This window comes from Neoarius graeffei, chromosome 7, assembly GCF_027579695.1.
Source record: "Neoarius graeffei isolate fNeoGra1 chromosome 7, fNeoGra1.pri, whole genome shotgun sequence".
NCBI classification, from domain to species: domain Eukaryota; kingdom Metazoa; phylum Chordata; class Actinopteri; order Siluriformes; family Ariidae; genus Neoarius; species Neoarius graeffei.
The window spans coordinates 48934149-48949423 of record NC_083575.1 but is presented as its reverse complement, the minus strand read 5'-3'; the positions used below and the strand labels follow the sequence as shown (position 1 = coordinate 48949423).

The 15275-nt window shown below is 40.6% G+C and overlaps 1 protein-coding gene across 1 annotated transcript in view; it reads right to left on the bottom strand.

Annotated features, from left to right (window-relative positions):
* The window catches only part of col13a1 (collagen, type XIII, alpha 1), a 144601-nt gene that overhangs the window by 23358 nt on the left and 105968 nt on the right, over window positions 1–15275 (bottom strand). Inside the window, exons 20-31 of the mRNA XM_060924958.1 lie at window positions 13518–13544; window positions 2986–3063; window positions 2873–2899; window positions 2756–2791; window positions 2607–2663; window positions 2490–2513; window positions 2333–2377; window positions 2144–2188; window positions 1889–2023; window positions 1420–1491; window positions 1233–1277; window positions 676–726 (exon numbers count right to left, since the gene is read on the bottom strand). Of these exons, the coding sequence (XP_060780941.1) occupies window positions 676–726; window positions 1233–1277; window positions 1420–1491; window positions 1889–2023; window positions 2144–2188; window positions 2333–2377; window positions 2490–2513; window positions 2607–2663; window positions 2756–2791; window positions 2873–2899; window positions 2986–3063; window positions 13518–13544 (642 nt within the window). The remainder of the gene's footprint in view (window positions 1–675; window positions 727–1232; window positions 1278–1419; window positions 1492–1888; window positions 2024–2143; window positions 2189–2332; window positions 2378–2489; window positions 2514–2606; window positions 2664–2755; window positions 2792–2872; window positions 2900–2985; window positions 3064–13517; window positions 13545–15275) is intronic.

Sequence of the window (15275 nt, the reverse complement as noted above, 5' to 3'; positions counted from 1 at the left end):
TATCCCAGCTGACTGTGGGCAAGAGGCGGGGTACACCCTGGACAAGTCGCCAGGTCATCGCAGGGCTGACACATAGACACAAACAACCATTCACACTCACACCTACGGTCAATTTAGAGCCACCAATTAACCTAACCTGCATGTCTTTGGACTGTGGGGAAAACCGGAGCACCCGGAGGAAACCCACGCAGACACGGGGAGAACATGCAAACTCCACACAGAAAGGCCCTCGTCGGCCACTGGGCTTGAACCCAGAACCTTCTTGCTGTGAGGCGACAGTGCTAACCACTACACCACCGTGCCGCCCATTGCATATTTAATTACAACTGATTATTTACATAATTATCTACAGCACATGATAATAAATGTTAAAATGTAAATGCAGACTCCATTGTTTAAGGTATGAGATTTTATAGGTTGCATAAAGGAGATAAAGAGGCTAATAGATTTTAACAATAACTTAAATTTTTGTGTCATATGTCTGTATCTGTCACTCGTTTTCTTTGCACTTAGCTTAAACTGTTCAACTGTTTTTGGATGTGTGTGAAATGATTCTACACTGACTGACTTGCGGTCAGTAAGGCAATGTGTAACTTAACATGGCAATGCAAAAATGCAATTCTTAATCAAAAATTATCATGCAAAGTCATCGTAAGAAGGATATATCATCCTCACCATTGGCCCCACTGGTCCTGCAGGTCCTGGAGGTCCTGGTGGGCCATACACCTAAGAAAAATAGAGAACAAATAGTAATATTGCCCTATTTGTTTCAGTTAAGAACTACCAAAACAGAGATCTAATAGGAAGTGAATGGAAAACACAACTAGACAGGGACACTCTAACGAGTGCAAACCCCGCCTTTTCCCTATTAAAATACATTGGGCGAAAATTTCGAAGTTCTGCCATGACCTTGACCTTTGACCTCCAAAATTTAATGGTTTCCTTCCTGGGTGATTGGCAACACATGTACAAAATTTGGTCCAAATCGATCCATTGGTTCTTGAGATATCTTGCAGACACACAGACAGACAGACAGACAGACAGACACACACACACACAGACTGACGCAGGTGAAAATAATAACCCCTCCGACTACTGTCGGCGGGGTTAATTATTTTGTATGTGTGTTGCTGTTCAAACGTCAATGTTGTTGCCAAATTGTCCCGTCTGTTTGTGACACTCTTGAGCTCTAAATTTTTTCATGATTCCTCAAAACAAACAGGAACATTTACCTGGTCTCCATTTTCCCCCTTCTCTCCAGCTTCACCTTTCTGACCCTGTACAATAGGGTAAACATTTTTCAACTACATTATTCATATCTTCATTACATAATGGATGAACATCCGAAACATTGCACTCTGATGTCATCTGATGCCTATGCAACAAAAACATCAATCCAATGGGGGCACCATTGCGTACCATTGAGCCTAGTAATCCAATGGGGCCAGGAGACCCTGGAGACCCTTTTTCACCAGTAGGGCCATCTAAACCCTACAGAGTGGGAAGGAATGAGGAAATGAAGGTAAAGTACTGCCTGGATGGAAAATTTTGGTGGAATCAATTAACATTGTTCAATTATCTTCTGGATGCAAATTTGAAATATGAACATTCAAGTTCATGGCACCTCATATCAAACACAACTTGACCTTGAGTCTTTGAGTGATTAATGATGGACACAATGCTGCCCACACAATTAAACATCTATTACTATAATGGCACATAGGGGTCCAACTATTCAACTTACTTCTTAAGCATAGTTTAACTGCCACAATGGCCTTGCAGAGGTTACAGAGCTAAGATCAACCTCACAGATTAGATGAAAATGTACTTTCTGATAGTGATAGTTTAAAAGTTTGAACTTGGTACGCCAGGTTCATTAAACACTCACAGGTGATCCAGATGGACCCATGTCTCCTTTATCCCCTTTAGGTCCAGGGAAGCCCATAACTCCTCCTTCTCCTCGTGGCCCTTCAGGTCCAGGTGGGCCAATGGGTCCAGGCTCTCCTGCTTTTCCCCGAGGACCCTGAGACATGTGATTGTTCAATATCAGTAATCTGCTTTGATGAATTACTTTGGCCAGCAAGCCAACAATTGATGCTAATTTCTAAATTTTAATTGGAAAAGGGGTGGAATACTGTTTTACCTTTTCCCCATCAAGACCAGGAGGCCCAGGGAGTCCAACTTCACCCTGAACACAAACGTAATCACATGTAGAATGTTAATAAACACATTACAATCCTCAGAATCCTCACTAGAATCCTCCATAAAATGCATGACAGTGAAACAGGATCAGTGAAAATGATTAAAATGTGAAAATTGAAAGATCCACTACCTTGGCACCAGGTAACCCAGGAGGCCCTGGTAGACCAGGTGGGCCCTGTAGTAACACATGAATAATTATTTGCATACACATTAATTATTTAGTTTGACTAACTCATACACAATTTAATAAATGCACTGGCATCCTCTTTTACCGAGTGAACACTCACCATTAGATGCACATTACGAATATCCTGAAAAACAGATTATTTAAACATACTGTATGTCTAAAATTGCTCTTTAACAGATGAATAATTTTCAGAGATACAATTAGACAGATAACATACATTCTCATTGTTGTTGATTAACATTTTTCCTGGTTCTCCTGTTGCACCTGGAGGGCCCTGATATGCAAAAAAGAACAAGTATACAGCAAAAAATGTACATAATAAATTAAATTAATTTGAATTTATAAATGGTTTGAGTTTTAACTTACTCTTGGTCCAGGTTGGCCCTGGGATCCTCTTTCACCCTACAGACAGACAAAACTGTTACTATAAAATATCAGTGGAACACTGTAGTAGTTTTTATTAGTAGTGGAGACATTACTCACCTTTATGCCTTGATCACCTTTTTGACCCTGTAATATAATACATCAGACAGTTAACATTTGATAATGGTAATTAGTCACTGACAAGTTGAATAGCCATGATTGAAACGCAGTACCTTGGATCCAGGCAGTCCTGGCACTCCTGGTTCTCCTTTAATGCCAACTCCTGAAGACCTCAGTTCTCCTTTTTCACCCTGCCAAGAGATAAAAACACAAGAGCTGATGATCCTAGTTTCAGTTACAGTCATACCAATTATCAATATTACTTCAAGCATGATGTAGTCTCATCTCATCTCATTATCTCAAGCCGCTTTATCCTGTTCTACAGGGTCGCAGGCAAGCTGGAGCCTATCCCAGCTGACTACGGGCGAAAGGCGGGGTACACCCTGGACAAGTCGCCAGGTCATCACAGGGCTGACACATAGACACAGACAACCATTCACACTCACACCTACGGTCAATTTAGAGTCACCAGTTAACCTAACCTGCATGTCTTTGGACTGTGGGGGAAACCGGAGCACCCGGAGGAAACCCACGCGGACACGGGGAGAACATGCAAACTCCACACAGAAAGGCCCTCGCCAGCCCCGGGGCTCGAACCCAGGACCTTCTTGCTGTGAGGCGACAGCGCTAACCACTACACCACCGTGCCGCCCCATGATGTAGTCACTGACACCAAATGTATGAGTATTAGGCCCTGTCCACACGGCAACGGATTCAGGTGACTCCGATACAATTGCTTATCGTTTAGGCCTGGCGTCCACACGGCACCGGCGTTTTGGGTGCCCAAAACACAATCTTTTTGAGAACGGGTTCTTAGTGTATTGCACTCACTAATTTGCAAACACACAGCAAACTTTTCAGGCTTTACTATCAGGCCAGTGCATAAATAGTAATAAAACATAATGACCAAGCATGTGTAGTGTTAAACACTTTCATTACTTTGTTCATTAATTCATTTTCAGTAAGCTTTATGAAGGTCACATTGGATCCCGCACCTATCCCAGAAACCCTGGAAGCAACTCTTGATGGGATGCCAGTTTATTGCACTAAACATCTTTAAACACTGTTAAATAATTTAAAAATAATAACCTTCAAAAGGAACTCACAGATTAAATTACAGAATTAGACATTAAAACTGTAAAGAATTCACAGTGCAAACGTAGGTCAGTGTTTCACACACAGTGTGTTCTCATGCCCAGACATATCAGAATGACACAAATTCATTACAGTAATGAACACCATATGGAACAGTTTCTCTGAGTACGTGACACTATATTCTCAATTTCCAAACAATGAAACACCCAGAGTAGCATGGGGTGCACACCACATGACAATAATTGTGAATGAACCTCATGCTCTTTTCATGCCCATTATAGGCTTACCTTATAGCCTCGCTTCCCAGGAATACCGGGAGTACCTGTCTGACCCTTTATACAGTGATAGAAAACACACCATTTGTCTTGAATATCACTAAGAAATTAAGATTAATGTTTTATTGTCACTGTCTATATTTCTCAGACCTTTACCTTTAGTCCAGGAGCCCCTGGAAAACCAAGTGCTCCCTAAAGCGAATGAGCAGCACAGTCAAAGACAGAAAAAAGGAGACAGTAATAGTAAGGAAAGAGAAAAAGATCCTAACATCTAAAGCTCAACAAACTCATACCAGAGCACACAGCATGCCATATTTCATAAACATTATTAAAATGTTTGGTTGTTATTAAAAGTATTATAGTAACCTTTCTTACACAGTGTCAACAGAAATTAGCATAAACTAATTCAAACATCACAGATATTAACTGTAAACTCTTGGTGTCCCTTAGACGCCATTAGTCCTATCACAATTACTTGACAACATGCTCTGATGTCAATATTTAGAACATCTGGTCAAGCTTTGTACGTTCCAGGCATCCAAAGTTGATCACTGGCAAAGCCACAATGAGCTGCCCTACATTGCTATTGTTATTCCTAGTAAAGAACACATGATATTTCACATCTCACTCAAACTAATGAGTAAAAAAACAAGTGAGTGATATACAGACACAGCTGAGTCTGTACACAGAGACTTGCAGTTAGTCACTGCCATTCTTGCACAAGCCCTCTCATTCCTCAAGACCAACCAGCCATAAAGAAAATGGATTTAATATGCAGTTAATATACCAAAAATATTGGAACGGCAATACCATACACTGAAGACGTTTGGGTTTGAAATCAAAAAATGAATACTAGATGATAGATCAGAATATCAGCTTTCATTTTCTGATTAACATCTTTAGATATGAGTAACACCTTAGAACATAGCACCTTTAGTGTCAGACCACCCAAATTTTAAGTGAGCAAAATACTGGAACATAGTCTTAAGGTAAATTAAAGTAAATAGCACTTGATATTTGGTTGCATATCCCTTGCTTGCAATAACTGCAAGCTGGCGATTCACTGACATCACCAAACTGTAGCATTTTCTTTTGTGATGCTTTTCCAGGGTTGTACCACAGCTTCTTTTAGTTGTTACTTGTTTTCTCCCTTCAGTCTCCTCTTCAGAAGGTGAAATGCAAACCTTGCAATTTTTTTCCCCTGATAAAGCCCTTTGCTGTGTTGGCAGTGTGTTTTGGATCATTGTCTTGATACATGATGAAGTTTCTCCCAATTAGATTGGATGCATTTCTCCGTAAATTGGCAGACAGAATGTTTCTGTAGCAGTCCAAATTCATCCTGTCGCTACCATCACGAGTTACATCATCAATAAAGATTAGTGAGGCCATTCCAGAAGCAGCCATGCAAGCCCAAGCCATGACACCACCTCCACCGTGCTTGACTGATGGTATGTTTTGGATCATGATCTTATTTCTCCACACTTTGGCTTTTCCATCACTTTGGTTGAGGTTAATCTTTGTTCCAGAACTTCCGTGGCTTATCACAGTATTTATTTTCAAAATCCAATCTGGTCTTCTGATTCTTACTGCTGATGAGTGGTTTACATACTTGTGATATGGTCTCTATATTTCTGCTCTATATTTCTTCGAACACTTCAAGATTGTGATACCTTCACCCCTGCCCTATGGAGGTTGTGATGTCACTGACTGCTGTTTTTGGGTTTTTCCTCACAGCTCTTACAAAGTTTGTCAACTGCTGTTGTTTTCTTTAGCCAAACTGTTCCATGTTTGGTTGTTAGTCCACCAGTGCTTTCTTTCTTTCTTTCTTTCTTTCTTTCTTTCTTTCTTTCTTTCTTTCTTTCTTTCTCTCTCTCTCTCTCTCTTTTTAACATTCCTAATTGTTGTATTAGCTATGCCCAATGCTTATGCAATGGTTCTGATTGATTTTCCCTCTTTTCTTCAAAATGGCTTGACAAAAGAAAAGAATTGGGCTTGCCCTTCCAATACTTTCTGAGGGGACTGTACATACAACACATTCATGAGTACATACAGTCTCCAATCTTTAGTTATTGTAGTATACTGTATTTATGTTGCAGTTAGACTACTGGTGTGTGTGCAATCACTCAGATCCTGTTGAACATTTCCACTCTGGAAATCCTCCTCAGACAACATGCTGGGTGAGTACTAAGACAGCTTTACAGTTTGGCTCTTGAACAACATTTCCAGCTTTAACGTGGAAATGTGTTTGAATACTCATGGCAAGTGAAGAGTAGTAGTAACCATAAAGCAAAGTTAACTAATATACTGGATGACTAATGGCACATTCAATGCATACTACCTTCACTCCTTGTTTTCCAGGCAATCCAGGCATCCCTCTCTCACCCTGAAAAAGTGGCATGGGTTTTCCATCTTTTCAGTGGCTCATAAAACATGTAAAATACGATGTAACTAAAACAGATCTTTAGATGGTATGCTAGGCATAATATAGACGTGCAACCTAAATGGCAGTTTTGCTATTGGGTTGTGCATTTCCAGTAAAATGTTCTAGGAATTCAAAAGCTTCCACAGAAAGCATATGTGTCAACTACAGAAAGGCAGACACCAGGCACCATGTGCAGAGTTAAAAGGACAGTAGGTCTGAGTGGATGGTAAAATCATCTCCTCTTTGACCACACACACGCTGCTCTCTTGGATTATATGAGACCCTAACAGGTGCAGTGGTCAGAATCTTGGAAGGGTCATGCATTGTCAAGCGATATGTGGTATGAGAGTGCGCTAATTATCCCAGGAACTCAAGAGGGGCTTTGGACTGGAGACATGAGTGCAGCATGCTCAGCTGCCTGTCATAACTACCGACCAGTCCTAACCCAGCCAGAGTAATCTGGTGGGTACAGAATGAGTGAAGTGGAAAAGAACATAGGCTTTACAGACAGTGTGTGGTAGCAATTAAGGTTTATATATATATATATATATATATATATATATATATATATATATATATATATATATAAGTTCTAGTAAGGTGAAAGACCGTGGCTCTGTGAGGCGGGGAAAAAGAAAGATGCTGTAATGCCTGCAGCCTTCCATATTTCCAGTGAGGGAGGCTGTCTCAGCATCACCAGTCTCTTTGATCTTTTCCTTTTATGCTCAACTCACACCATTCTTGACATCTTCTCCATCCCTCATCATCATTATTTCTCCATTCCCTATGTGCTATTTTGGATGGTAGATCAGATCAGTATGCACTGTATGGACAGAAGCAGTCCACAGATGATTTATCATGCTGTCATTCTCTGCAGTGAGATGATGTGGGTGAGGTCTTTGGAATATAGTGGAACTGTGGAAGTATGAATGCATCACCAATCTACCCTAACAGAAGAAACTCACTTTCCACATTTCCATACACAGACTAAATGCCAAAATTGATTGCTATATGTACAGCACCTTAAGTGCTTCTTAGGTTTGTCTCTGGAGAAACCCACTAGGTTCCGGTATAGAACAATATCCCCTTCAGACACATGGAAAAATGTTATGGAACTTCATGTGTACAATTGTACACATTATGTCCAAAGGGGATATAACAGAGACTTTCCATCCATCCATTATCTGTAACCACTTATCCTGTGTAGGATCGCAGGCAAGCTGGAGCCTATACCAGCTGACTATGGGCAAAAGGTGGGGTACACCCTGGACAAGTCACCAGGTCATCACAGGGCTGACACATAGAGACAAACAATCATTCACACTCACATTCACACCTACAATCAATTTAGAGCCACCAATTAGCCTAACCTGCATGTCTTTGGACTGTAGGGGAAAACGGAGCACCTGGAGGAAACCCATGCAGACACAGGGAGAACATGCAAACTCCACACAGAAAGGCCCTCGTCAGCCGCTGGGCTTGAACCCAGAACCTTCTTGCTGTGAGGTGACAGAACTAACCATTGGAAAAGAAAGGCCGCGTTCCTTTCCTTTTTAGAAAATATTTCAAGTTGAGCCACTTAAGAAATATCGAACCATTAATGCTCCAAATAACCCTCTTTTTTTCTATTAGTGTACTTAGAGAAGGATTTTGATTCATAATTCTACAGGGTATCTGAGGAACTACTGGGAATATGTTGAGCAAAGATTTTGATCCAAATACGTTGAGTAAAGTCCATAAAAACACAATACAGTGGCTGAGAAAATGCATGGAGCATAAAGGTAAACATGTAGAGCATATGTTGTAAATACAACCCCGATTCCAAAAAAGTTGGGACAAAGTACAAATTGTAAATAAAAACGGAATGCAATAAGTTACAAATCTCAAAAACTGATATTGTATTCACAATAGAACATAGACAACATATCAAATGTCGAAAGTGAGACATTTTGAAATTTCATGCCAAATATTGGCTCATTTGAAATTTCATGACAGCAACACATCTCAAAAAAGTTGGGACAGGGGCAATAAGAGGCTGGAAAAGTTAAAGGTACAAAAAAGGAACAGCTGGAGGACCAAATTGCAACTCATTAGGTCAACTGGCAATAGGTCATTAACATGACTGGGTATAAAAAGAGCATCTTGGAGTGGCAACGGCTCTCAGAAGTAAAGACGGGAAGAGGATCACCAATCCTCCTAATTCTGCGCCGACAAATAGTGGAGCAATATCAGAAAGGAGTTCAACAGTGTAAAATTGCAAAGAGTTTGAACATATCATCATCTACAGTGCAAAATATCATCAAAAGATTCAGAGAATCTGGAAGAATCTCTGTGCGTAAGGGTCAAGGCCGGAAAACCATACTGGGTGCCCATGATCTTCGGGCCCTTAGACGGCACTGCATTACATACATGCATGCGTCTGTATTGGAAATCACAAAATGGACTCAGGAATAATTCCAGAGAACATTATCTCATCTCATCTCATCTCATTATCTCTAACCGCTTTATCCTTCTACAGGGTCGCAAGCAAGCTGGAGCCTATCCCAGCTGACTACGGGCGAAAGGCGGGGTACACCCTGGACAAGTCGCCAGGTCATCACAGGGCTGACACATAGACACAGACAACCATTCACACTCACATTCACACCTACGGTCAATTTAGAGTCACCAGTTAACCTAACCTGCATGTCTTTGGACTGTGGGGGAAACCGGAGCACCCGGAGGAAACCCACGCGGACACGGGGAGAACATGCAAACTCCGCACAGAAAGGCCCTCGCCGGCCCCGGGGCTCGAACCCAGGACCTTCTTGCTGTGAGGCGACAGCGCTAACCACTACACCACCGTGCCGCCAGAACATTATCTGTGAACACAATTCACCGTGCCATCCGCCATTGCCAGCTAAAATTCTATAGTTCAAAGAAGAAGCCGTATCTAAACATGATCCAGAAGCGCAGACGTCTTCTCTGGGCCAAGGCTCATTTAAAATGGATTGTGGCAAAGTGGAAAACTGTTCTGTGGTCAAACGAATCAAAATTTGAAGTTCTTTATGGAAATCAGGGATGCCATGTCATTCGGACTAAAGAGGAGAAGGACGACCCAAATTGTTATCGGTGCTCAGTTCAGAAGCCTGCATCTCTGATGGTATGGGGTTGCATTAGTGCGTGTGGCATGGGCAGCTTATACATCTGGAAGGACACCATCAATGCTGAAAGGTATATCCAGGTTCTAGAGCAACATATGCTCCCATCCAGATGACGTCTCTTTCAGGGAAGACCTTGCATTTTCCAACATGACAATGCCAAACCACATACTGCAACAATTACAGCATCATGGCTGCGTTAAAGAAGGGTCCGGGTACTGAACTGGCCAGCCTGCAGTCCAGATCTTTCACCCATAGAAAACATTTGGCGCATCATAAAACGGAAGATACGACAAAAAAGACCTAAGAGAGTTGAGCAACTAGAATCCTACATTAGACAAGAATGGGTTAACATTCCTATCCCTAAACTTGAGCAACTTGTCTCCTCAGTCCCCAGACGTTTACAGACTGTTGTAAAGAGAAAAGGGGATGTCTCACAGTGGTAAACATGGCCTTGTCCCAACTTTTTTGAGATGTGGTGTTGTCATGAAATTTAAAATCACCTAATTTTTCTCTTTAAATGATACATTTTCTCAGTTTAAACATTTGATATGTCATCTATGTTCTATTCTGAATAAAATATGGAATTTTGAAACTTCCACATCATTGCATTCCGTTTTTATTTACAATTTGTACTTTGTTCCAACTTTTTTGGAATCGGGGTTGTAATAAATACAAAATTAAGTACAGTACATGTAGTTTTACTCTCATTGGTTCCTCATTTTTCAGACAGCCGTAGACAAATATACCATGAGAGGTGATAAAAAATAGGGAAATATGACTATCCAATATCAATTCTTATTCTTTAACAGAAATCGAAGTATCTAATGGAAACAACTAGGTTTCTAACTGGTATATAGTTTCTTGTAGAACTCAGGAAAGGAACAATGAGTGGAAGGATACTCATTTTCTCTCTCAGTTGCTACTCATGGCAATTCATCGTCATCTCATAATCCTTTCCATTTTTGAGTGATATCACTGCATGATATCACTGAAGTCTCAAACTTTCCTTCCTCAAGGCCACCTGCTGGCAGAAACCCTTAAACAGTTTTCCTGTACCGTATGTGTGGGGAAGTGTATGGTGAAGTGCATCTGCTCTCTTTCATCTCATTAAATAGAGATCAAAAGGATTCAGACTGTCCTGCTCTCAGCTGTTGAGGTGGATGACTGTTATTTAGAAGTTGTGGTCATCACCTCACTATCTCCTGCACATAGTCTAGCCTGCAGAACAACTGGAGCGGTGACACTATGTAATTTATGATGTAGTAACTGGATTACATTTCCTTCACAAGAGTCTGACACATGACAGTAACCAGTGCAGGTTACAGTCGTGGCAACATGTCTAGCAAGCTAAAGTGGAACAGTGTATTTTTGTGGTGAGAATATGAGTGAAAACAGAAGGGACTCCATGGCCTAAACATCAGACCACTGGGGATCAAATATGTCTTCAGGAGCTCCACTTCTCTGAAAAGGCTTTTGTTCTGTTCCTTTTGGCAAAGCTTCTCTGTGACATGACAGAGCAAATGTGGTGGCCTCGATCAAGCAACATGCAAAGTTGATCATTTATAGATGCAGTGGGTCAAGATCATCACTGTAGCATGTGCCATTTGAACTCTATTTTGCAACATGCCTCATAAATCAATTTAAGACCATCAATTATGGTTTAAATTTAGATTTGTAATAATAAGGAAGCTAAGACTTATCTCCACATTATAGACATTCATGCTTTTAGAATCACGGTTCAAACCATGCAATACTAAGATCCATACAAAGGTGAATTCACTCAGAAAGTACAGTATACCTTCTCTCCTTTCTCTCCTGCAAGACCCATCTTCCCCTCCTCTCCCTACACATTATGCAGATGGAAACATCTTTAGCAGAATAATGGACACACATATGGACACACACACACACATATGGACACACACACACACACACACACACACACACACACACACACATGCAGAAAAGTAGAGTAGGACAAATAAAGATTTTTGATCTTATCGTCCTAATGTCTCATGGCATATACTGCAGAAGAAGTCATGTGCTATAAATCAGAAAAAAATAATCTCAGAAGAGTCCAGTGTTTAATCTAACCATCATAACCCCAATGGGTGGTCCTGGAAGCCTGAGACAGAACAGAAAACATTGGTTCTTTGTGTGTGTGTGTGTGTGTGTGTGTGTGTGTGTGTGTGTGTGTGTGTGTGTGTGTGTGTGTGTGTGTGTATAAAGAGAAAGAACCTGAAGGGAAATGAAAATTCCATTAAACCCCATGAACTAGGTAGACGCTCCATCTACTTCACTGAAATGTGGCACTGATATTTGGCATTTGGTCTCAGACTGTCCCCCTCCATCCTGATAAGAGCTCAGAATTTATTTAAGAGATCACACCCTGTCTCTAACTCTGCTGCTGGCAGCCCGCACTGACACATTCTATTGAAGGTCCTGTAGCACTGTTGGCTCCAGAAGACAATACTCAGCACAGCTAGTTAGACAGACAGGATATTCTCTGGCCTCTACTGGCTATTTGTGCACCAGCAGGTGTAAATAGACTGAAAATACTTCCTTTGCGAAAGAGCCAAATGACATGGTGTAATCACAACTGCAAACGTATTAACCTACCGACTATGTCACTGTTAAAGTAAGCTGACTAATACAGTAGTTCATACATGATGCACTGCTTGTGTTTACTCATCTTCACTGTATACTGTTTTTATATGCAATGAAGAACAAACAGATTTTTCTCAAGCTACAGTCAGTAGGGATGTAACTGAATACAAATACATTATTCAGAATGAACAGGTAATGCTTTCCAAATGGATACGAATACCAATACCAATAGGAGGCACACTATTAGTTTTTTAGAAAGTGTGCCAGAAAATTTCACAGCACATCTGGTTAAGACTAAATGTGTGTATCAGGACTGGGATCCCACAGAATGAAATAAATAAATAAATAAATAAATAAATCACACATGTGGTGTGAAATAATGCATTTCAGCATCCTTTGTAACTGCCTGGTGAGGGCCACCACTATAGCCTAAATTAGGCTATTGATTTGTTTATGTTTTGGGAAAAAGAACCAACTAAGGCCCTGGTCATACAACTGCTCACGATGGGTTTGTGAATACTTGGCAATGAAAAATTGGTAGCATCAACCACCAATCATGTAATGCACGGTGAATATTCTCCAAGCTTCGCGAGTTGTTCTTTGGTGTGTCTCCACCTTGTGAGTGGCTAAAAACATTGCAGAAAATTTAAATCCATGCATTGACATTTGGTGGTGAATACTCACAGATGGGTTTAGGAATACTTCCCGAAGCTTGGGGGAGCATTGCCGCCAAACACCTCATTTTCATCTATAACCCATCACTAAGCATTGTGAGCTGTAGTGTGACCATAGCCTAAATTCATTAAAAATATAATGGGATTTAAAAAAAAAAGAACTCAAGTGATAAGGCTGAGATTGAGTAACTGTCAGAACCAGAATTCACATATTTAATAAGGGGAGAACCCTTCTGGTTAAGGCCACACTCACTTACAGTTTTATCCCATAGAGATATAGTGTAGATGCAGATATGGATATTTGGAGCACTAAACAGATACAAATGCAGATGGTTGTATTGCATTACACCACTAAAACTCAGTGCAATGATCCTGACAATGTTCAGTATTTGAAAATTTGCCAAATACAGAAACACACAGTTGTCTTACCTTTTGTCCTTGATCCCCTTTGGATCCCTGTAATGAAGGAGAAACAGCAGAAATACATTAGCCATGCATCATGTCATAATTTTTTTTCCCTTAAAAAAGCAACTGACTTGACCTGAGGTACTCGCTTGTCAAGACTTATCTTGTCTGAGGCATTTTGTGTTGGGAAGGAGATGCTGCATTTAGTCTACCTTCATAATGATGCTTCTCTAGAGGTGCACGTCAGCTGAGACAAAGACCAAACCGTGCTAACAGCTAAGGTCTTACATTAGCTACCTGGGGGCATGGTCTATGTTCAAACTCACTGAAAATGCACTGAGTGGTTACATTCAGCTTGGGTTGAAAAACATTTCTTAACAATGTGTTTTTCCCGAAATCTGCTGTGCCCCATATGAGATGATTACTCACAATCTGGCTCAAGATCTTATTTGGATGGGTGCATGGGAAAAGATCCATGTCTGTGAAAGAAATCTAAAGTTTACAAGGCCTGATATTGAGGGAATGGAGTAGCAGGTTGTTTCAGAGTTCAAAACAGAGGTTGCACAGTAGAAAGCATACGGGCTATTCCATGGTCAAGTTCATTTATATTCAAATAATAAAATCATTGGCAGTTTGAGCCACGGTGAAGAGTTCTCACAAAAGTTTAAATCACACACTGGTCAGATCTGGCTCAGAGAAGTGCAGTGCATGCATACAAGAAAAGAGAATGAGGTACAAAAAACATATGAGGTCGAAAGGAAATGCGAATAGGGTTGTTATGGATAAGTCACATAAAATTGTGGGTAAATTCAAGAGAAAGGGACTAGGCATACTGGAGTGTGGGAAAGTCCTTTCGGCTTTGAAAATAGAGTGAAATCAATACAATGAAGTCGGAAGATAGAGGCTGTCTCACTGTGAATATTTCTCTCTTCTTCTCTGTGTATATTTGTGTATATGTGTTTTCTTTGGGTACTTTCACACGTTAGTCCATTGACAGAGACCCAATCAGAGTCAAATCAACACTTTCAGCTTTTTAAAATATCTGGTTTGGTTTCACATTGCACATAATTGAAAACAAACCGAAAAGGCAAAGAAACACTGTCTGAGGGGTATGTAGGGCTGAAAACATACTCATCACATGCTTTCAATCACCAGAAATATGGCGATGGAACAAGGTAAACAAAGTGTGTGTACAAATCAGAAAAATCAACTGACCATGGAGAACACAGAGCCGGCACTATATAAATGATGTAATAATTATATAAGTAACTAGCTTTAAATGTTTTGTCTATTTTATCCAATTTTTATTTCCTTTTATTTCATTTGCTTTTTATTTCAGGATTCTAGCTATCCACAGCACTTGGCATTTCTGTAGCACTTCAGCTCTCCTTTGGCTCAGTTTGCGCCTCACGGCTCAGCAGTTCACACCTACAAAATAATTCTCCCCATAACCCATAAAATATGTTCATGTTTCATTCACTTCCTGTGACTGGGTCTCTTCAAAGTCAAATTACTTTCTCACTGCAATCAAATTGTGAGTTCACTTGGAACCAGACTGAGACGACTTTACTCCGAGGTTCAGACCGGTTGTTTTGGCTCATCCTGAAGTGTGGTTGCTATGTTCTCACCTACTCAAACAAACCGCACAGAAGCAAAACGCACCAGGGCTCCGTTTATATGGAGTAAACACTGCACACATGAAAGCCCCCTTAGAAAGACTTCATTACTATTTGTGACCTACAGAAGCTGGCACAAAAATATTAATACTGTATATGGGTGGAA